This window comes from Tympanuchus pallidicinctus, unplaced genomic scaffold, assembly GCF_026119805.1.
Source record: "Tympanuchus pallidicinctus isolate F22 unplaced genomic scaffold, pur_lepc_1.0 scaffold34, whole genome shotgun sequence".
Classification (NCBI taxonomy): domain Eukaryota; kingdom Metazoa; phylum Chordata; class Aves; order Galliformes; family Phasianidae; genus Tympanuchus; species Tympanuchus pallidicinctus.
In genome coordinates this window covers 84,703-102,211 of record NW_026294752.1, presented here as the reverse complement: position 1 = coordinate 102,211, position 17,509 = coordinate 84,703, and the positions used below count along the sequence as shown (strand labels likewise).

The window sequence follows — 17,509 nt, the reverse complement described above, 5'->3', positions numbered from 1 at the left end:
AGAGAAAAAAAACAAACAAACATGCAAACCAAAAAAACCACCTCTATTCAGTAATTCTTTCTGAGCACGTGACAAATTATTCTTAATGTTTACCACAAAGAAGAGAAGGGAGAAATGTGTCTTAAACCCTCATGCTGTACATTCTTCAAGCTAAGTTCTGTCATTCAGAAGCACCCCCACCAAAACCCCTGAAAAAAATTAGATATTCCAGTTTGGCAGAGCACCATTTGATCAAGCGGTTAAAATCTGTACCGTCTGAACTCACGGTTCCCTTTCGTTGTAAGTATTCTCTCCCCTCCCCTCTCTTGAGGGACAGCTGTTTACTTGCAACTTTTCCCATACTCTTTTTTCCTACCATTTCTACATTAGGAAGTGTGCAGTCTTGCATTTACTTTCCTCTCATATCTTGAATGTGTCTTTTGGAGTGCTTGTTGGAATAGCAACTGACAGTGTCAAAACTGCTCCTCTAGACATACAAGTCCAAAGTGAATTATCTTCTGCTCCTAAATATTTATTCATGAAGAAAGCAGAGCTATTGATGCTAAATCTTGCCACTTAGCAGTTTAATCTGAAAATCGGATTAAAAAACTGCTGTTGCAGTTGGACTTGATGATCTTTAAGTTCTTTCCCAACCTGAGCGAGCAATTGTATGAATCACACTAGAGATATTTTCAAGAAAGCACAGATGTGCTGCACCATACAGACTTTGAGTAATTAGTTTTTGGTTATAGGTAATGCCAAGATGAAAATTTACAGGCTGCCCAGAGAGGTTGTGGGGTCTTTGAATGGAGACATTCAAAACCCAGCTGGACACGTTCCTGGATGACCTAATCTTGGTGTTCCTGCTCCAGCAGGGGGACTGGACTAGATGATCTTTTGAGGTCCCTTCCAAACCCTGATGTTCTGTGATTCTGTGAAAAATGTATAGTAGCCACTGTTTAGATTTTGCAAAGAAGGTGAAAAAAAAATGTCATTTTGAAGTTACTGATCCTGAACTTAGTGTCTCATATGAAATCAGATACAGCAGTTCCCATGAATCTCTACCATTTAATCACCTAACCCTGGAAATGCTTCATCTTGCACGCAAGCAGGCATGGACTCATTGTGGATAAGCTAGGAAACTATCCTGTAGGATGGAAGAGCTGAGAATAATCAGACATGCTGCTATTTGTTTGGCTTCTCTGTGGTCTTTTAAGTAGGTATTAAATGTCTTTAGGGACAGGACAACCCTCTGTGTTGTTTTCATGTTCCAATAGATTTATTGTAGAACAGCAAATGAAATTCCTAATCTAATAGGATTTTTTTCATGCATTAATATGGGATAATTCTGGTATGAAGGAGATTTCTCACTAGCCTGGGTGAGCTGATTGATCATAAAGGCTTTGTTTCAGCTCTTGAAAATTGCATTCTAAACAAGCCAGAGGCAATAGTGAGTACACATAGATTAAAATGAAGCTATTTATCAACTATTTCCTGTAGTTTGCACCTACATATTCATTTTTCTGTTTAATTACAGGGATGCAAGATGCCTCAAAAAAGCTTACCGAGTCTCTCCATGAAGTGTATGAGCCAGACTGGTACGGACGAGAAGATGTGAAAATGATTGGTGAGGTAAGATATGTAGAAAGATGAAAGAAGTAGTATTTCGACTGCAAATCGATTCGTCTGAGCTATCAAGGAGAAGAATACAGCTGAAATTTCCCTTACTTCTATATTGTGTGAGAAATCAAATTTTCTAAGCATAGAAATTATTGGTCTTGTGAAGTGTACCTCCTGCTGACTAGGAGCCCTATTTGCATTGCCTGTTTTACAAAGTAGTTGGCATAAGCTCCTTCTGAGATCAGCATTACTTTGACCAGAATTGGTCCTCAGAGCATCTGATGGACCAGTTTGTGCCACTCTCTATAGCCTTGTCTAGCTTCCTCCAGTGATTAGAGAAATGCTTCTTTTCTAGAAGACATGGCAGAGTCTAACTTGAAGTACTCTCGATTGCTTAAGTAAAAATCCTTAATTCTGAGGGAATTCTGCCAGCAGAAGTGCTGGTGGTGACAAGAAAGTGCTAAACATTACCAACGTAACTTTAAATCAGGTGATGTTCAGGTGTGCAAGGCCTGCTGGATAATATGATAAACAAGAAACTGGAAGATAAAGCAGTCTTCCCAAATCAGCTGAACGTTTGCTTTCTTCTCTGTGGCTGCCTTCTTCTACCTTTCCCTGCTGCTGAAAACATGACATATTTTTTATTTTAAAAGCACTCAAAGTCCAAACGTGTAAAAAGAGATACCACGCCATTTATGTCCTCTTAGGTTAAATGGCTGGATGATTTGCTGCTGCATCTTGCTGTAGCTCTTCACTGTGTGCCTGCAGACTATTAGATTTTGCACTTGGAAATTTGTAATTGCACATGCAAAGACCAAAATTTTGTGTTGTCTCTAATAAGCATAAGGATAAATGACGGATGTATCATCTTAACAAGGGACTCATGCGGGCAATATTACAAAATTGTTGCCTCTGGTTTTCTCCCAGTATGGTCACAAGTGTAAATTTATGCATCTCTCAACCTGGAATAAGAATGGATTATTTGTGAGATATAAATGATTATTCAAAGAGGGTTCCATCAAAGTGCCTGGCAGGAAAGATGATGGCTTAAAGGGCTCTTGAGCCATGTTTTTGGTCCCATTAGCTTTTAGAAAACCTCCATGATCCTAATATGTCTAACATGCATATCAATAAGATGCAAAAGCACAGCACTTGCCGTTGCTTTCTACAATCTAATGCTGTGCTGCTCTGTAGACCACCATGAATGTTGCCTTAAATAAATGAGGTATTTTATAAGTATGATTAATAGATTGGGATAATCCCTTAGAGACTCTATTAGGGTAGAAAATGAATAAACAGAATGCTGACATCACGCAGCATTTGCAGTGTGCCCTGTAGTGGCTCACAATAAAGTAAACACCAGGGAATAGTTTTTGGACTTGACTTGAGGATAATTGCCCCCTTTAGCCTCCCTGCCATCAAAGGGAAATTCAGTCATTTTGAAATGTGCAAAGAGAGAAGGGGAACAAGATGTTTAACACATGCTAATGACTTGCTTAACTGAGAATCCAGGACCTGGAGACCTTTGTAACTATGTAATAGGATTTTGCTTTGGGCAAGGAATTGCACCCAACAGTCCCTGGGCTCCTTGTCACATCAGCTGCATTAACATGTTCTTAATAAACTGAAAGCTACCAAGGGGAACTGCCCAGAAGCTGCAGAGAGGACTGGGAAAAATTGCTATAGCTTCTGGGATTGATTTGTTTGTTCTGCTTATTGGTAAGTTTCAGATCTGTAATCCCAGTTTTCTAGCAGTGGGAGGTAGAGTTTAGCCTGTAAACCAGAGATTTCATCAGATGCACCTTAATGGCACAAAAGTTATGGGGTAGAAGAATGGACCTTCCTTAGGGTGAATCTCCACAAGTTTCATTTTAAAAATCATAGAGTATCCTAAGTTGAAAGGGACCCCCAAGGATCACTGAGTCCATCTCCCTGCTCCATACAGGACAACCCAAATTTCAAACCCCAAACTGAGCTTACAAAAACTTGTTGATCAGAATCTCTTTTTTTGTTTTTCCTTTATTTACTTTGTAGCTGTCCTTCCTTTCTCTGTAAGGAAAATTTATGATCAGTGAGCACAGTCAATGCTGCAGCCACTTCAGATTCAGCAGTGGTAATCCTAAGGAATCTGAAATCCTGAGGAAGACCTTGAATACATGATACTCTTATTTTCAGAAAACATTTACTATCTGAAAAAAAAAAAAAGAGGGAAAGAAACCCTAATTTTTGAACTAACACTTCTTTTTTGTTATCAATTAAAGCTTGCAATACGAAGGTGCAATTTTTTATTTAATTTATAGCTGCATTCTGAAGAATTGCCATAGAAAGAACACTTTAAAACTTCAGAACTATTAATATTTACCATTTATGTGTGTATCTCCCCTGGTTTTGAAGTGAGCTAAACTATTAAGTGCATTTTTTTTTCTCTTTCGATCTGTCTTTACAGAAATGTGATGAACTTTGGGAGGACTTCCATCAAAAACTTGTGGATGGGTCGTTGTTGACTTTGGATACATATCTAGGACAATTCCCTGATATCAAAGTACAGTAATGCTTACCTACAAAGGAGAATTTGTAAATACCACCAGTCCCTGTAGCGTCATCAAATAAACATAGAATTAGATTTTACACACACACAAAACATGGGGAGGGTCATTTGTTTCTGCAGTGAACACAGTCTTGTTGTGTTAGCTGATCTTTGGCATCAGGCTGCACTGATTTTCCAAGATAATTTTCATGCTGTAGTACTTGTATGTAAATTAGGCTTTGTACAAACAAAAATTTAGAATGTTTTTTCCCTGCTCCATTTTTATTTGCTATGAGACAATTCTCCCTGACTTTCACAAGGACAAATCACGTTCTTCAGTTGTTAAAATGCCAGACAAATTATAAGCTGAAAAGCAGGCCTTTTGTTATTGACTGGATACACCTGTGGGTATCTAAGTATCTTTCTCTTAACTACATTATGGTTCCTGGCTTGTGATTAGTTGCAGTAAGATTTTGTGGTACATGTGAGGAGACTCTGTTAATGCGGATTCCAGCTTCAAACCAATCATTCCCAGTGTGCAGTTCAAGGAGATGGTTGTTAAATGAGGATAAAGGCTCATTAAAAGTGTGAGGCAGAAGCATTTCATGTCACTGTATGGACAAAACTGGAAATTCTTTGTGGGGATTTAGAATCAATCAGTTATCCTACAGCCATCTCCTTTGCCATTTACATCAGGAAAAAAAAGATCCCTGTATTACTGATGCTCAGTTTCACACTTGCTGCTACATCAAACTATGCTTAGTGTCTTCTCAGCCTGTAGAATTCACTTGTACTATAGAACTTTGTAAAGTCAGCTTATAATGGAGGACATTTGCTTATTTGCAAGAGAATTACAGCAGTTAAATTAAAATTCCTATTATATGTTAAAAGTTCCTGCTATATTGTATCTAACTGCTGTATCATAGCAACTGTATTGAGAACTACATTTTAAGCATTTTTCCTACTCTAAAAACACTGTGTTAACTATTCATTAAATTTGCACACTATATGTAAGGTAAAAGGACAGTGTTACCATGAGTTTAACAGGTCCACTTATTCTGGAGAATGAGATAAATCTTGCATAACATTGTTACCTCACCACACCCACAGAACAGCCTTTCAAACCATCTGCATACATATTTCTTATTTAAAATAAGACTGTTAGTTTCTCTCTTTTTGCATGCCAGTGTTCTTCAGTGACATTATAGTAAGCTGGTATTGAATGGCAGATGAAGGAGGGTACAAACATGTTAAATGACTACATAGATAAAATAACTTAAAGAAGTAAGTTGCACTGACTTTCATTCTTACCTCTGTACAGACACGTATTGCAAAGCGAAGCAGAAAGCTGGTGGACTACGACAGTGCAAGGCATCATCTAGAAGCCCTGCAGAGCTCCAAAAGAAAAGACGAAGGCAGGATTACCAAGGTAGGAAAGGATGCTGGCTGATGACTTTGAGAACTCCAGTTCTGTGCAGAGACTTTTCACAAAGTTTCTCTTCTTTTTCCTCTTTCAGAATTAGAGGTTACCCTTAAGGATAGAAGCATTTTAAGTATTTTGGTGGATGGGGAGGGAATACAGCCGATTTTAGGAGTGAGTCCTGTTTGAGCTCTAGCTTTATCTTTTGATGTGATTTAGGAGACAGCAAGCCCTGTGTTGGCCTTTGTGGTTTACGACTAAGTCACGTACTTTGTCAATAAAAATTCAAATTGAGTCACAAAAAAATGAAAAAATAAAAATAAAATATCCCACCTTGTGACAGGAACAGTTTTTCCAGGTTTTGTTTTGTTTTTTTTTTAGGCAGAAGAAGAGTTTCAAAAAGCACAGAAAGTGTTTGAAGAGTTTAACACTGATTTGCAAGAAGAATTGCCATCTCTGTGGTCACGGTAAGCAGATATTGCCTTTGAGGCTAAAGGGAGACTAAGAAATGGAATGAGGGGATTTTAACAGGTTGCTAGAAAGTCTTTGAAATCCTATCTGTCATCTTTTGAAATTGTTACAGGGAAAATGCCTTATAATGATTGAAAATTACTGTATTTATTGTAAATGTATTTATGCTTATTTCTTTCAGTATATCTCAGTACTTAAAATTTTTCGTCGCGTTTTGTTATGAGGTGCAAAAATGTTTCATTTTCTCTGGATAAAGAACTGTGGCAGAGAGCACAAAATGGCATCACGACTCAAAACCCACTGCTTCCATCACCCTTCTCAGAAACCGTGATGCTAGATACCTGATCCTTTCAAGAAACAACAAAAAAAGAGCCATTAGTTGATAAAGGATCAAATATACCCACTCTTAAGAGCAACCATATAGAGCAGTCACACACTGTTCCAGAAGATTTGCAGTCGGTCTTTTTATAGGTCATTTTCTCTGTAAAATGTGTCAAAGCAAAGAGATTTACAAAGGTGTAAAGATTGAATGGCAACTGTTTTCAGTCTCCTATAAACTACCAAAGCAATGTAAGAAAGGAAAAATAAAATTTAATTATAATTACTTCAGAATACTCACTTCATAGTTTTACACTGAATATGTTCTTGATGTAAAGGCACTGGATGGGATTGATCATTCGTTTGGGATGTGTACCTATGGACTGCATTTATACAGAAATTGCACACAAAATGAGCAGGAGGACAAAGACAGTATGGAAATAAGCATCTCATTAGTGCACTGCTTTGTTTAACAAATGGCAGTCTGGAATGAAAGTATCTGGTGAATTGCTGAAGTATACTTTTATTTCTCTGCCTTCTAAATTAATTCCTGTTCAATTTGTGATGACTAGAGAGTTCTCCTACTGTGTTTCTGCCTAGTTCAGGCTGAAAAACTTCTTTGCACTTTGAGATGCTTGTTTTATGGGCTTGTGAACAATAAAACTGCATGTTATTTAGTAACTATTATTTATTTAGTAAGGGCCCTCTTATTTCAATATCTGTTGCTCACTAACTTGTCTCAGAGAAAGATAAAATTTAATTTGAGTAATATGCATAGTTTAGAAACTGTGCTTTAGGTAGCAAATGCTTTCATGGTCCTATTTTTAGATATCACAGTAACTCAGGAAGAAAAAGATTCATTGTGTTGACATACTGCAAGCTTATTCTTATGCCAAAGACAATTTGGACTAGTAAAAACTTGGAGAAATTGTGCTTATAAGTTTTAAATAGGAGAAAGAATAATCCATAACCTAAGACAGCATCTCTTACTTTTAAAATGTATGGGGGACATACAAACACTCACTCTGAGAAGGCAGATTTTTGAATGCATGTGGGAAAATGTCTGTATTAGCAATTAATTTCTTTCATTTGCATATATTTCAGGATTGGTTTCATTAGGGTGGACTGAGCATGAGACATTTACCCCTGGGCAGTGTACCCTATAGCTGTCCCAGAACACACCCAGCATCACCTCGATGCACTTAAACAAACTGAAGTCCCCTGCTGTGGGCTACTTGCAACTTGATTGCTCTGTGCAGTGTGAAACACAAACAGAAATAGTAAGGCACAAATAAGTTGGAAGTTTTGATGTTCAACCCAGTGTTATGCTTTGCTGACAATAGTAGTCAAGGATTCTGCCTGCGGTCTGGAAAAAAAATCATTCACTTTCTTTTGTGTCTCTGCTATCCCCATTCTTTATTCTCTTTCTCCTTTCCCTGTGCCATCCTCCATAGGCGAGTTGGCTTTTATGTGAACACCTTCAAAAATGTATCCAGCCTTGAAGCCAAGTTTCACAAGGAAATAGCTTTAGTAAGTAAAATGAATGTCTCATGTATAATGGAGTATGTGCTATGCATAGAATCATAGAATCATAGAATCACCAAGGTTGGAAAAGACCTAAAAGCTCATCCAGTCCAACCGTTCACCTATTCCCAATAGCTCCTACTAAACCATGTCCCTCAACACAACATCCAGCCTTTCCCATGACAGCAAACAAACGTAACACAGCAATAAAAAACCAGCAGCAGCACAGATCAAAAGTTGCCCTAGTCCAGATTTGTACTATATTCTTCGTATTGGTTCCTACTTGCCTTTTTTGTACTCTCCTTAAGAACCCACGCAATCTCAGAAAATGGTCCATAATATAGTAGCAACGATAATGCTATTGCTGCAACATTAAAATACAATTTTATTTTAACATCTTCTCCATTCTTCCTAGCACACTTTGCCTACAGCATTTTTCCATGCCCAATTGCTAAGCATCTCATTGCTTTCATCCGTGCATGAGAAATGTGTCAATTATACCCTTCAGGACCATTACATACATCGTCAGAAATACAACATTATATCTGTCACTATCAGGCAAATACAGCAATTTCAATGAGGATCTTTTGAATGCATTAAATACCTTACTAATTGGTAGTGTATTACCTATAGTAACCAATTAACTTAGTTAGGAAGCCACGTAGCATGGAAAAATTGTTTGACCCAAAGTCCCATGCGAGTTGAGATCAGACTTTTGAGGGGAGAGCAGGAATCATCTCTGCTACACGTTTCTCTATCAGAAAGCTGACAGCACTAAGTCACATTTATAGACTTGTTCTCTGAACATCAGCTTTTTTGAAAAACCATTATCTTTGAGAACACTTCTATGTATTTCTAAAGGTTTCCACTTTTGTTACGTATAGCGCTGCTTATTTTTTGGAAGGAACTATTTACAATTTTAAGGAAATCAGAGCAGTAACCAGACCAGATTTGTCAGCTATGTTTTTAATCACAGCCATAGTGCTTCACCTAAACTCTGACAAGTGTTTTATTTTCTCAGCTATGTCACAAACTGTATGAAGTGATGACGAAGCTGGGAGATCAGCATGCAGACAAGGCCTTCACCATTCAAGGGGCACCAAGGTGACTTTGTTTCTTATTTTAGTGAATTGCATTGCAGTAAGATTTGTGGATTTCAGCACTGAAGTAAGCACCTGCATAATATATAGTGTTTGCCATACAACCCAGTTACTGGGTTTCTTCTTTCAAGAGGGTAGATGAAAGTACCCTTGGTTGTTGCTGCTTCCAACATAAGTGAAGCTGCAGAACTTTCTTCATTGCCTACTTATTTTCCATTCTAAAAAAGAAAAAGGGCAATACTTCCTGCTGTTGCAATTTACCCCATTTCATTGTAGCACAGAATACCAGTTTGCACCAGCTTAGTATGTAGCTCATTTACTCTTAAGTGTTTAGTCTTCAGTGAGTTTATTCTGAGTAATATTCTGAGTTTAACTGTCAGAATATTTTTAAGGCCTTGAAGTATTAGATGTGTTTTTAGGACCTAAAGGCATGTGATTAGGTGAGAATCTTGACCTTTCCATGTAATGCTCTATCTCCTCTGCTCATGGCGAAAAGTCAGGAAATATGATCTGAGTATATCATAAAAGCTGGAAAGCCAAAGTAAAATGAATGTCACAAAATGCCATATTTTTAATGGCTTCCAAGAGCAATCTTGCCTTAAAATAAAAACAAAACCAAGAAAGCTTAAAATCAGTGTTTTCTGAAGGTCATTGGAAGCCAGTGCACTATTTCTGATTTTTTAACTTGCGAAGAACAAAGCCTTTCTGCCAGAATTTGATCTCAGTACTGCAATAATGATAGGCAGAAAAGATTGTAATTATAAAAGTGGCGCTTGTCAAAACATAGTGATAATTAGAGCAAATGCATAAGTCCCAAATTTCAAGCCAACCCTAGCTCATCCAGAAGCAGTCAGAACAATGTTATGGCTACTGTGAATTTGCCCTGAAGCCAGGCTCACATTAGCAACAATTAAGACTATCCAACAGCACAACATCTGCCTCAAACGTATGGCTGACATTTCCATATTTCTTTTGATCTCATTTTAAAAGGACAAAAAATATTTGAGCTTCCAAACTACTGCAAAATTTAGAACTATGATATTAAGAATGTGTCCAAAATTTTCGTGTTGGATTAGTGCAGTGTTAATCTGTGATCATACACACTCCCTGAGCTGACAACTCATTTAGCACCATTTCCAGTCCCTGTAGGATGGCTACATTTCCCATAGGGCATTCATAAAACACTGTTATGGGATAATAAATAATATACTATTGGAAAACTTAAAGTAGTTTTAGTAATAAACAAGTATTTGGCCACATGTGTCTCTTAGGCTGTGCCCAGCATGCACACATTCTTGTTACTACTGAATTTTTCTTCCCATAAGTGAGAGAAAAATAATAGGATTCTAGCTGCAAAAGACAAGGCGTAGTTTAATGCTTTGTGATGTCCTTATTTAAAAATGCTTTTTAAAAATATTTTTACTTACTGTGTTACTCTTTTATTTGAGCTCTGCTGCATCCCAAGTGAGAAAGTTGTAGCTATAGGTCATCAGCTCTAAGTGGTGGTTTGTTGCGTTTGCTTTTTTTGCTTCAGACTTCTGTAAGATTAACAGCTCATACACAGTGTAGTATTTTTGGTATACTGTTCACAGAGCCTTACTTGGAATTCAAGACAAATTTTGAGTTTTATTATTTTTATAGTGCTTACAACATTACTCAGGAATGAGCCTTTTTGAGATGAAAGAGTTTTCCTTTTTAAATATGTGAGAAATAGATACTAGACAAGTGCATTATCTTTCCTTTAGAGTACCATATAAAAATAGAGTACCAGCTTAAAAATTTATATGCTACTGAATATTCTATCTTGAAGACAAATATTGAACCTAGGAAAGAAATTTCTTAATAACTGCTTATTTTTTCTTCTTTAATATTTCCACAGAAAGAGGTGGTGAGTGTGAACTTTCCAAGGAATTATCTTTTCTTGCACCTGTGTTAGGAACATGTTTATGGTGTGGTTCCCTCCATCACGTAGTGCTTCTGATCTTGCTAAATATGTGTAGGACTCGCTCTTCTCTTACCAAGTACTGTGACTGTTGAATGCTGTAGATTATAGCCTCCCTGAGTTGTAAGCTTTCAGCATTTCTAAGTAGCTGAGTATGTCCCAGTGTTTGCACCAGGTCCTTTCACAGAAAGAACAAATCCTTTTACAGGACAGGACTTCATCAGATCTTTTCTTAGTATCAGCAGAGCTCTGCTGAAGTCTCTTGACTACTGCTTGTTTATAGTTGTGGTGAGTTGCCCATCTAAATAGTTACAGCTATATCATAATCTTGTTTGTGTTTTGGTTTATTGAAACCTTCCTGAAGTTGCTGAGCTTTTAATGTTATTTGCATTATTCACTGGCGTATCATCTTCTGGGATTTTTTATCTTTAAAGCCTTTTATTTTGAGAACTGTGTGAAATGAAGGCAGTAATTCCAGCTCCCATTTTATGATGGTTACAAACTTATACATAAAACATCATTTCAAATTCAGGAAAAGGAAAAAAAAAAAGAAAAATGCAGGAATTGAGTTTCCATGAAGTTATAACGATCAGGTAAACAGATGCAGCAGATGTTCCAAAAATAAAGGTCCCTCAAAAATTAAAATGTCGTTTGAAACTATAGATCACTGAATTTTGATTACATATAATTGCAGTTTTAGTTTTAGTGATTATATAATGATTTGGTTCATCTCCACTGTATATTGCCTTTTGTGGTCACTGGCTTTCAACTATTCAAATTGTCAAGGTAATAAATTAGCATGATATGTATATCCTGACTATTACTTTGATTCTTGCCCAGTGATTCAGGTCCACTCCGCATTGCAAAAACACCATCACCACCAGAGGAGGTCTCTCCCCTTCCTAGCCCTACTGCTAGTCCCAATCACATGCTGGCACCAGCATCTCCAGCACCAGCCCGGCCTAAGTCACCCACACAGGTAAGTGGAAACTCAGCAAAGGAGACTGGCCTGTTGTGAAGTAAGCTGAGATAATGTATGCAGTGATGTTTTCAGTCTAGGCATGGACTGACATACAGTGGGGAGACCACTTGCTCCACTGTGCTCTATATGGGTCATTGGGTGGGTGTTCATCTCTGTGTCTCAAGCATGGGTAGAAAAGGGGTTTTTTTTAATAAAGGAGAATGAGGAAAATTTAAGGTAGCAGGTGAACTGGAGGCGTTTGTTGTGCCTAAGCAAAACACATTTCAAAAACTTGCATAGTCTCTAAAGACCCAGAAACGATAACTTGAAAAATCCATTTCCAAACTCCCATGAATTTCAATGCATTTCAATACATACCCCATCAGTCTTGTTCAAATTCATACTTATTAAAGGGAAAAAAAAACACCTAGCCAGGGAGTATTACTAGTCTGCCAACATGGATTTCCCTCTGAAACAGTAAATAACAGAGCTAGTTTAAATACTGCTGTGATATAATTACTGATAATTAGAGGCTTATTAGTTGTTACCAATACTAAATTGAGAAGTTTGATGATGCAGGAGTCATTTCTGTTCTTCTCAGTATCAGTGAAATTGATGAAGGGCATCCTCTGTACCATGAGAACTGTATGTGATATCCTGTGGAAACATCGAAGATGAGACTTGATGTTGCTGATGTTTTCAAAATTGGGTGTAGCTTCTGTGTTGATTTTTGTGCATTTAGAAAACATGGGAGCACACCTGTTTTCTTTGGTCTTGCACACCACAACCAAACATTTATTGAATAAAACTCAGATTTGGTCTTACTGATGTTGCATCATCTGAGGAATTTTTTTAGATTTTCTTTCTTTTTTTTTTTTTAATATCATTTTAAAAATATCCAGTGATCAGTATTAATCCATGCAATACATTTGTCATAGTTACACGAATCTCTGGAGAGTAGAGGGAATTAGTGACCTAAGCACTTTGAGGTGCAGCAGTTCACAGGAGTGGTATATTCTTAGCATTAAGTAGGCTTTGAAAGATAGCAACAGGCAGGCAGGGAGAAAATCCCAAAGATATTCTGAAATGATTTTAAGAAGCAAAAAAGCTGAAAAGACCTGGTTCTGTGCAGTATTGCTCATCCAACAGTGTGCTGCATAGGAAATAAAGTGCACAGCATTGTATTCCCATCAGAGCAGAAAAATTTCATCTAATAAATGTTTTGTGTGAATTCTTAAAAGTTGAGTTTGAAAAATAGAGTTGGTTTGCTTTTCATGCAGTGTTTCCTTCAAGGCACTTGATGATGAGCAGCCAAAAAGTTCCTTTGATGCCATGTGTTTTTTACTACATTTAAGGGGAAGCAGCAGAGACAAAAATCTAACTCAAGCTGTCTTAAGACTATAAGACTTGTCTTAAATCTCTCATTTATCCCTGAACCAGTCTGTGATATTTTTGTTGTCTGCCTAGCTGAGGAAAGGTCCCCCAGTTCCACCACTGCCTAAGCTCACACCCACAAAGGAGTTGCAACAGGAGAACATCATTAACCTCTTTGATGACAACTTTGTCCCAGAAATCAACGTGACAACTCCATCACAGGTAAGCTTCAGAGGATGGTGTGTGGGTCCAACCTTGCAGTCACCTGAAGTTCTCCAATACTAAGGGTATACGGCTGCCCTCAACAGAGAGGGAGGCAAAGAGTTCTGGAAGAAGGCAGGGACGCAATGACCCTTTGTACTGTCTTCAAAGGTTCACAAACGTAGTATTTTATCTTTGAAGTCTTGAATAACCATTCTAAAGGCATAGAATTGCTAGCATATGGGAAAAAAAAAAAAGATTTTTCAAATGAGAAATGAGATTTCCTGGTGAGATATTTGACTAAAAATGTTATGAATTGCAGCTACGGTTGATGTTTAACTAAATTCAGGTTTCATCACAAAGGGAAAGTTAACCTAAGATGCCTTTTTTTTAAAATCCCAAACATGTTCTCGGCTGTTTCTGTTTCTTCCATAAAAATTATTAAACATATTTGGGGTGTGCTTTTTTTTTTTAAAAAAAAAAAAAAAAAGCTTTGCTCTTTAAATCAACCCTTTGCAGATGTAAAAGGCTATGCCAACTACATACATCATTTGTTTTGATTAATAGGAACGTTAGTTACGCAACTAAAAAGTGGTCAGAATTACTTTTATTTTATTATTTTTAAACTAGGACATTTAAAATGATTGCATAGAACAAACAAGACCCAGAGTTGTGTAAAATAAATATGTATAATTTGCATTTAGTTGTTCAGCCTTCATGCAGATATGGTAACTGTTGGTTGTTTAATAATGGACCATTTATGTTATGGTAATTACAACTAGAAATCTTAGCCTATGTCTGATAGACAAGGAAGAAATATGCAGATCTAGAACTCATGTTATGCTGAATGTTTACAAATCTTTATTTTCACAGGAATTATTGTTTTTGTACTAATTCTTTTGATAACACACGAAAATGTAGGCATAGCAATGAAAGAAAAATTTCAGAGAATTTGAGCTTGTGATTTGGAGAGGACAAAAAGGCACTGCCATCTATTCCACAGGTACATATTTGGAAGAACAGAGAGTTATTTATAAATAAATTCCCACACAATTAACAAATTAATGGCAGCTGCCATACTGAGAAGCACATACACAGCCACTGCTGGGCCCTTGTGGAAGGGGCTGTAGTCTGGTTTCATCATTGTGTTAGGTGTTCCAGTGTTGGCAACATAAGCCTCAACATCACTGGGGCCATGAAAATGACCCAAGGGATGGAACACCTCCCTGTGAGGACAGACTGAGAGAGTTGGAGCTGTTTGTTCTGAAGAAGAGCTCTGGGGAGACATGAGAGCAGCCTTTCAGTATCTGAAGGGTGGCTAGAAGAAAGAAGGGGGCAGATTCTGCATCAGGGTCTGTTGTGACAGGACAAGGGGAAATGGTTTCAAACTAAAAGGGGGGAGATTTAGATTGAATATAAGGAGAAAGGTTTTAATGGTAATGGTGGTGAGGCACTGGAACAGGTTGCCCAGACATGTGGTGGATGCCTTGTCCTTGGACACATTCAAGGTCAGGCTGGATGGGGCTCTAAGCAACATAATCTAGCTGTAGATGTCTCTGCTCATTGCAGGGGAGTTGGACTGGGTGATCTTTAAGGTCCCCTCCAGCTAAAACAGATCTATGATTCTAATGCCTCAAGGACGGCTGTGATGAAATCTGAACACATGGGATGAAAGACACAGGAGAATTTCTTGGCACTGCTGTTCTTATAGATTGATCTGTTCTTGCAGCCTTCCAGTGCTTCACGCTTCAGCCGTAGTCAGGGGCAGGAGATTGGACTGTGTGCCCTTTTGATCTGATTCTGGTTACCTTTCTCTTGTGAGATTACATATGGATGTATGTGTACAAAGTGTATCCACTGATACCATTTCCAATCTGAACACTTTCCATAATTGCACTCTAGCTCATTACGGCCTGCATATTCTATACGTCAAAGGCAAGCTTCTCTCACTGTTTAATAAACACTGAACAACAGTGGGCAGAATTAGCCTTATTACTAAGATGTGTGCCCAGAGTATTTATCATTAGTGATAATTACATCTCAGCTATAGTTTCACCCTGATTAAAAGTAATATTTTGCATTGATGCGTGGTAAATTATTTGCTTATTTGCAGAGGGAAAGACCTGTAGTCCATTGAACCAATATAGGTATTTACACTGACCTCAGAGGCCTTGGTTAATTCATTAATTGTAAACAAAAAAGGTTCTATTGTGTAATCGAGTTTTGTAAGAGCAGATGAAGGTACCAAGATTTATTTAGTTACATAAGATGTTTCTTACAGTTTAGTGCTAATTGCACCAATAAATTTGAATTCTTATTTGTGTTCAGAACTGAAATTTAATTCAAATGCATTTAAGTCCTCCTGTATTGACTTATGAGTAGTATTTATAATTGTGAAGATATTCAGGTATTAAAATGTAAGGACACTGGATACAATTTATGCAGCTTTTTAATTTTGGTGTCTGACTCAGAGCACTTAAAATGGCCTCCACAGTCAAACAGTGAACACTTGGCACTTTTTCAGGAGGGCTAAAATTTGTTTAGCCTGAAAAGGCAAGGGTCCTCTATGCAGAAAACAAAGGCATCATAAAAATGAAGCTCATAAGAAATAAGGTTAAAAGTTCAGGAAAGTCTTCAGAGCTTCTTCCCATCCTTGCTTGAAAATTTGTTTGTTTTTTTGTTTGTTTGCTTGCTTTTTGTTTTTCTTGGACCTTTCAATATCGTATTTCCTGGGACCACTTTTGAGAGGGTTTTTTTTTTTTTTTTTCTTTTCTAACAGAATGAAATTCCTGAAACTAAGAAAGAGGAAACTTTGCTAGATCTGGACTTCGACCCTTTCAAACCAGAGGTTGTATCAACAGGAGTAACTCATTCACCCATGTCTCAGGTATCTCTTTGCTTTTGAGACAGGCACAGCATAAAAATGCAAAGCCCTGTGTTTGTTAGCAAAGGTTTGCATCATGTACTAAAGAGCAGTATGCCTATGGTGTCTGAACCACTTGACCTTCTGAGGAGCTCTTGTCAGCCATCTTGTCCTTCACTAACCCTGTACTTGATAATGTACTGAAAGGAGATAGGTGATGAAATAAGATGCCTGCCAGTGAGAATGGTTGCTGGTACATCAGCCTTGTCTTTGGCATGCTGCTACTCTCCATCCTTAGAACAATTATTCATGCTAATATTATAATCCTCTGATGCCTTTTTTCCTGAGATTTTTGTCTGACCCAGCTTTGATATTTCATATCTGGAAAGAGATGTCAGGGGACCTAGGTCTTATGGAATCAACATGCAATTTCTTGCTGTGATGGAGTTTCTTTACCAAGTTTTACCAAACAAGGGATATGATCTGAGTGTTTTGCTTCCATAAATCTATTTCAGACCTAATCTCATGGAAAGTGAAAGAATGAAATAGCGTGTTCCAGTGAAGGATGCTGTGTTAAAGAATTATGTGTTCTACAATAATACTTGCCATGGTAGTTTCTCTCTGCAATACAAAAAAAGAAAAAAAGAAAAAGAAGAAGAAGCACATATGAAAGTTGCTTTGATTTGCCCTAAAGCACCTGGCATCTGCTATTTTAAGATCTAGAACTCACAATCACTATCCTTAGGGCTGATATTATGGCAGTTTCCCTGGCCAGCAGAGCTGGAGCTCTGCGTTGTACACATACAAGGAAGCAATATTAACACACTGTTAGCAAAACCTATTATCCCTGTGGCTATCACTAACCCAGCTTGTACTGCAAGACATGAGAAGACTAATAAGCTGTTCAGTAATGCAGCACTAGGAAAGGAGTGAGCAGACAAGGAGCTTTAAGGCTGAGGAAGCCCTTGATCTCGGTTAATTAATTTCTTATTTGGTATACAGTCCTAGTTATATAATGAGATCTGTACTGATCTCCCATGGGTTATGCACTGTTAGAAAAACAGTGCTCTGTCAGCACTCCAAACATCAATGGAAGTTTCTCATTGTTCTTTGCTGTATTTAGTTATAATAGAGGCTTTGTGCATCTTGTTATTTTTCTTGTTTTCTGGAAACAAGAAAAGAAAGAACATGATCTCTTGGTACTCAGCA

At 37.6% G+C, this 17,509-nt stretch overlaps 1 protein-coding gene across 2 annotated transcripts in view; it reads left to right on the top strand.

The window, feature by feature from the left end:
- The window catches only part of AMPH (amphiphysin), a 103,102-nt gene that overhangs the window by 59,491 nt on the left and 26,102 nt on the right, over nt 1–17,509 (top strand). For both annotated transcript variants that reach the window (XM_052698971.1, XM_052698970.1), the window contains exons 4-12: nt 1,517–1,611; nt 4,046–4,141; nt 5,448–5,555; nt 5,928–6,013; nt 7,790–7,865; nt 8,881–8,963; nt 11,742–11,880; nt 13,330–13,458; nt 16,217–16,324. In XM_052698971.1, coding sequence (XP_052554931.1) covers nt 1,517–1,611; nt 4,046–4,141; nt 5,448–5,555; nt 5,928–6,013; nt 7,790–7,865; nt 8,881–8,963; nt 11,742–11,880; nt 13,330–13,458; nt 16,217–16,324 — 920 coding nt within the window. The remainder of the gene's footprint in view (nt 1–1,516; nt 1,612–4,045; nt 4,142–5,447; nt 5,556–5,927; nt 6,014–7,789; nt 7,866–8,880; nt 8,964–11,741; nt 11,881–13,329; nt 13,459–16,216; nt 16,325–17,509) is intronic.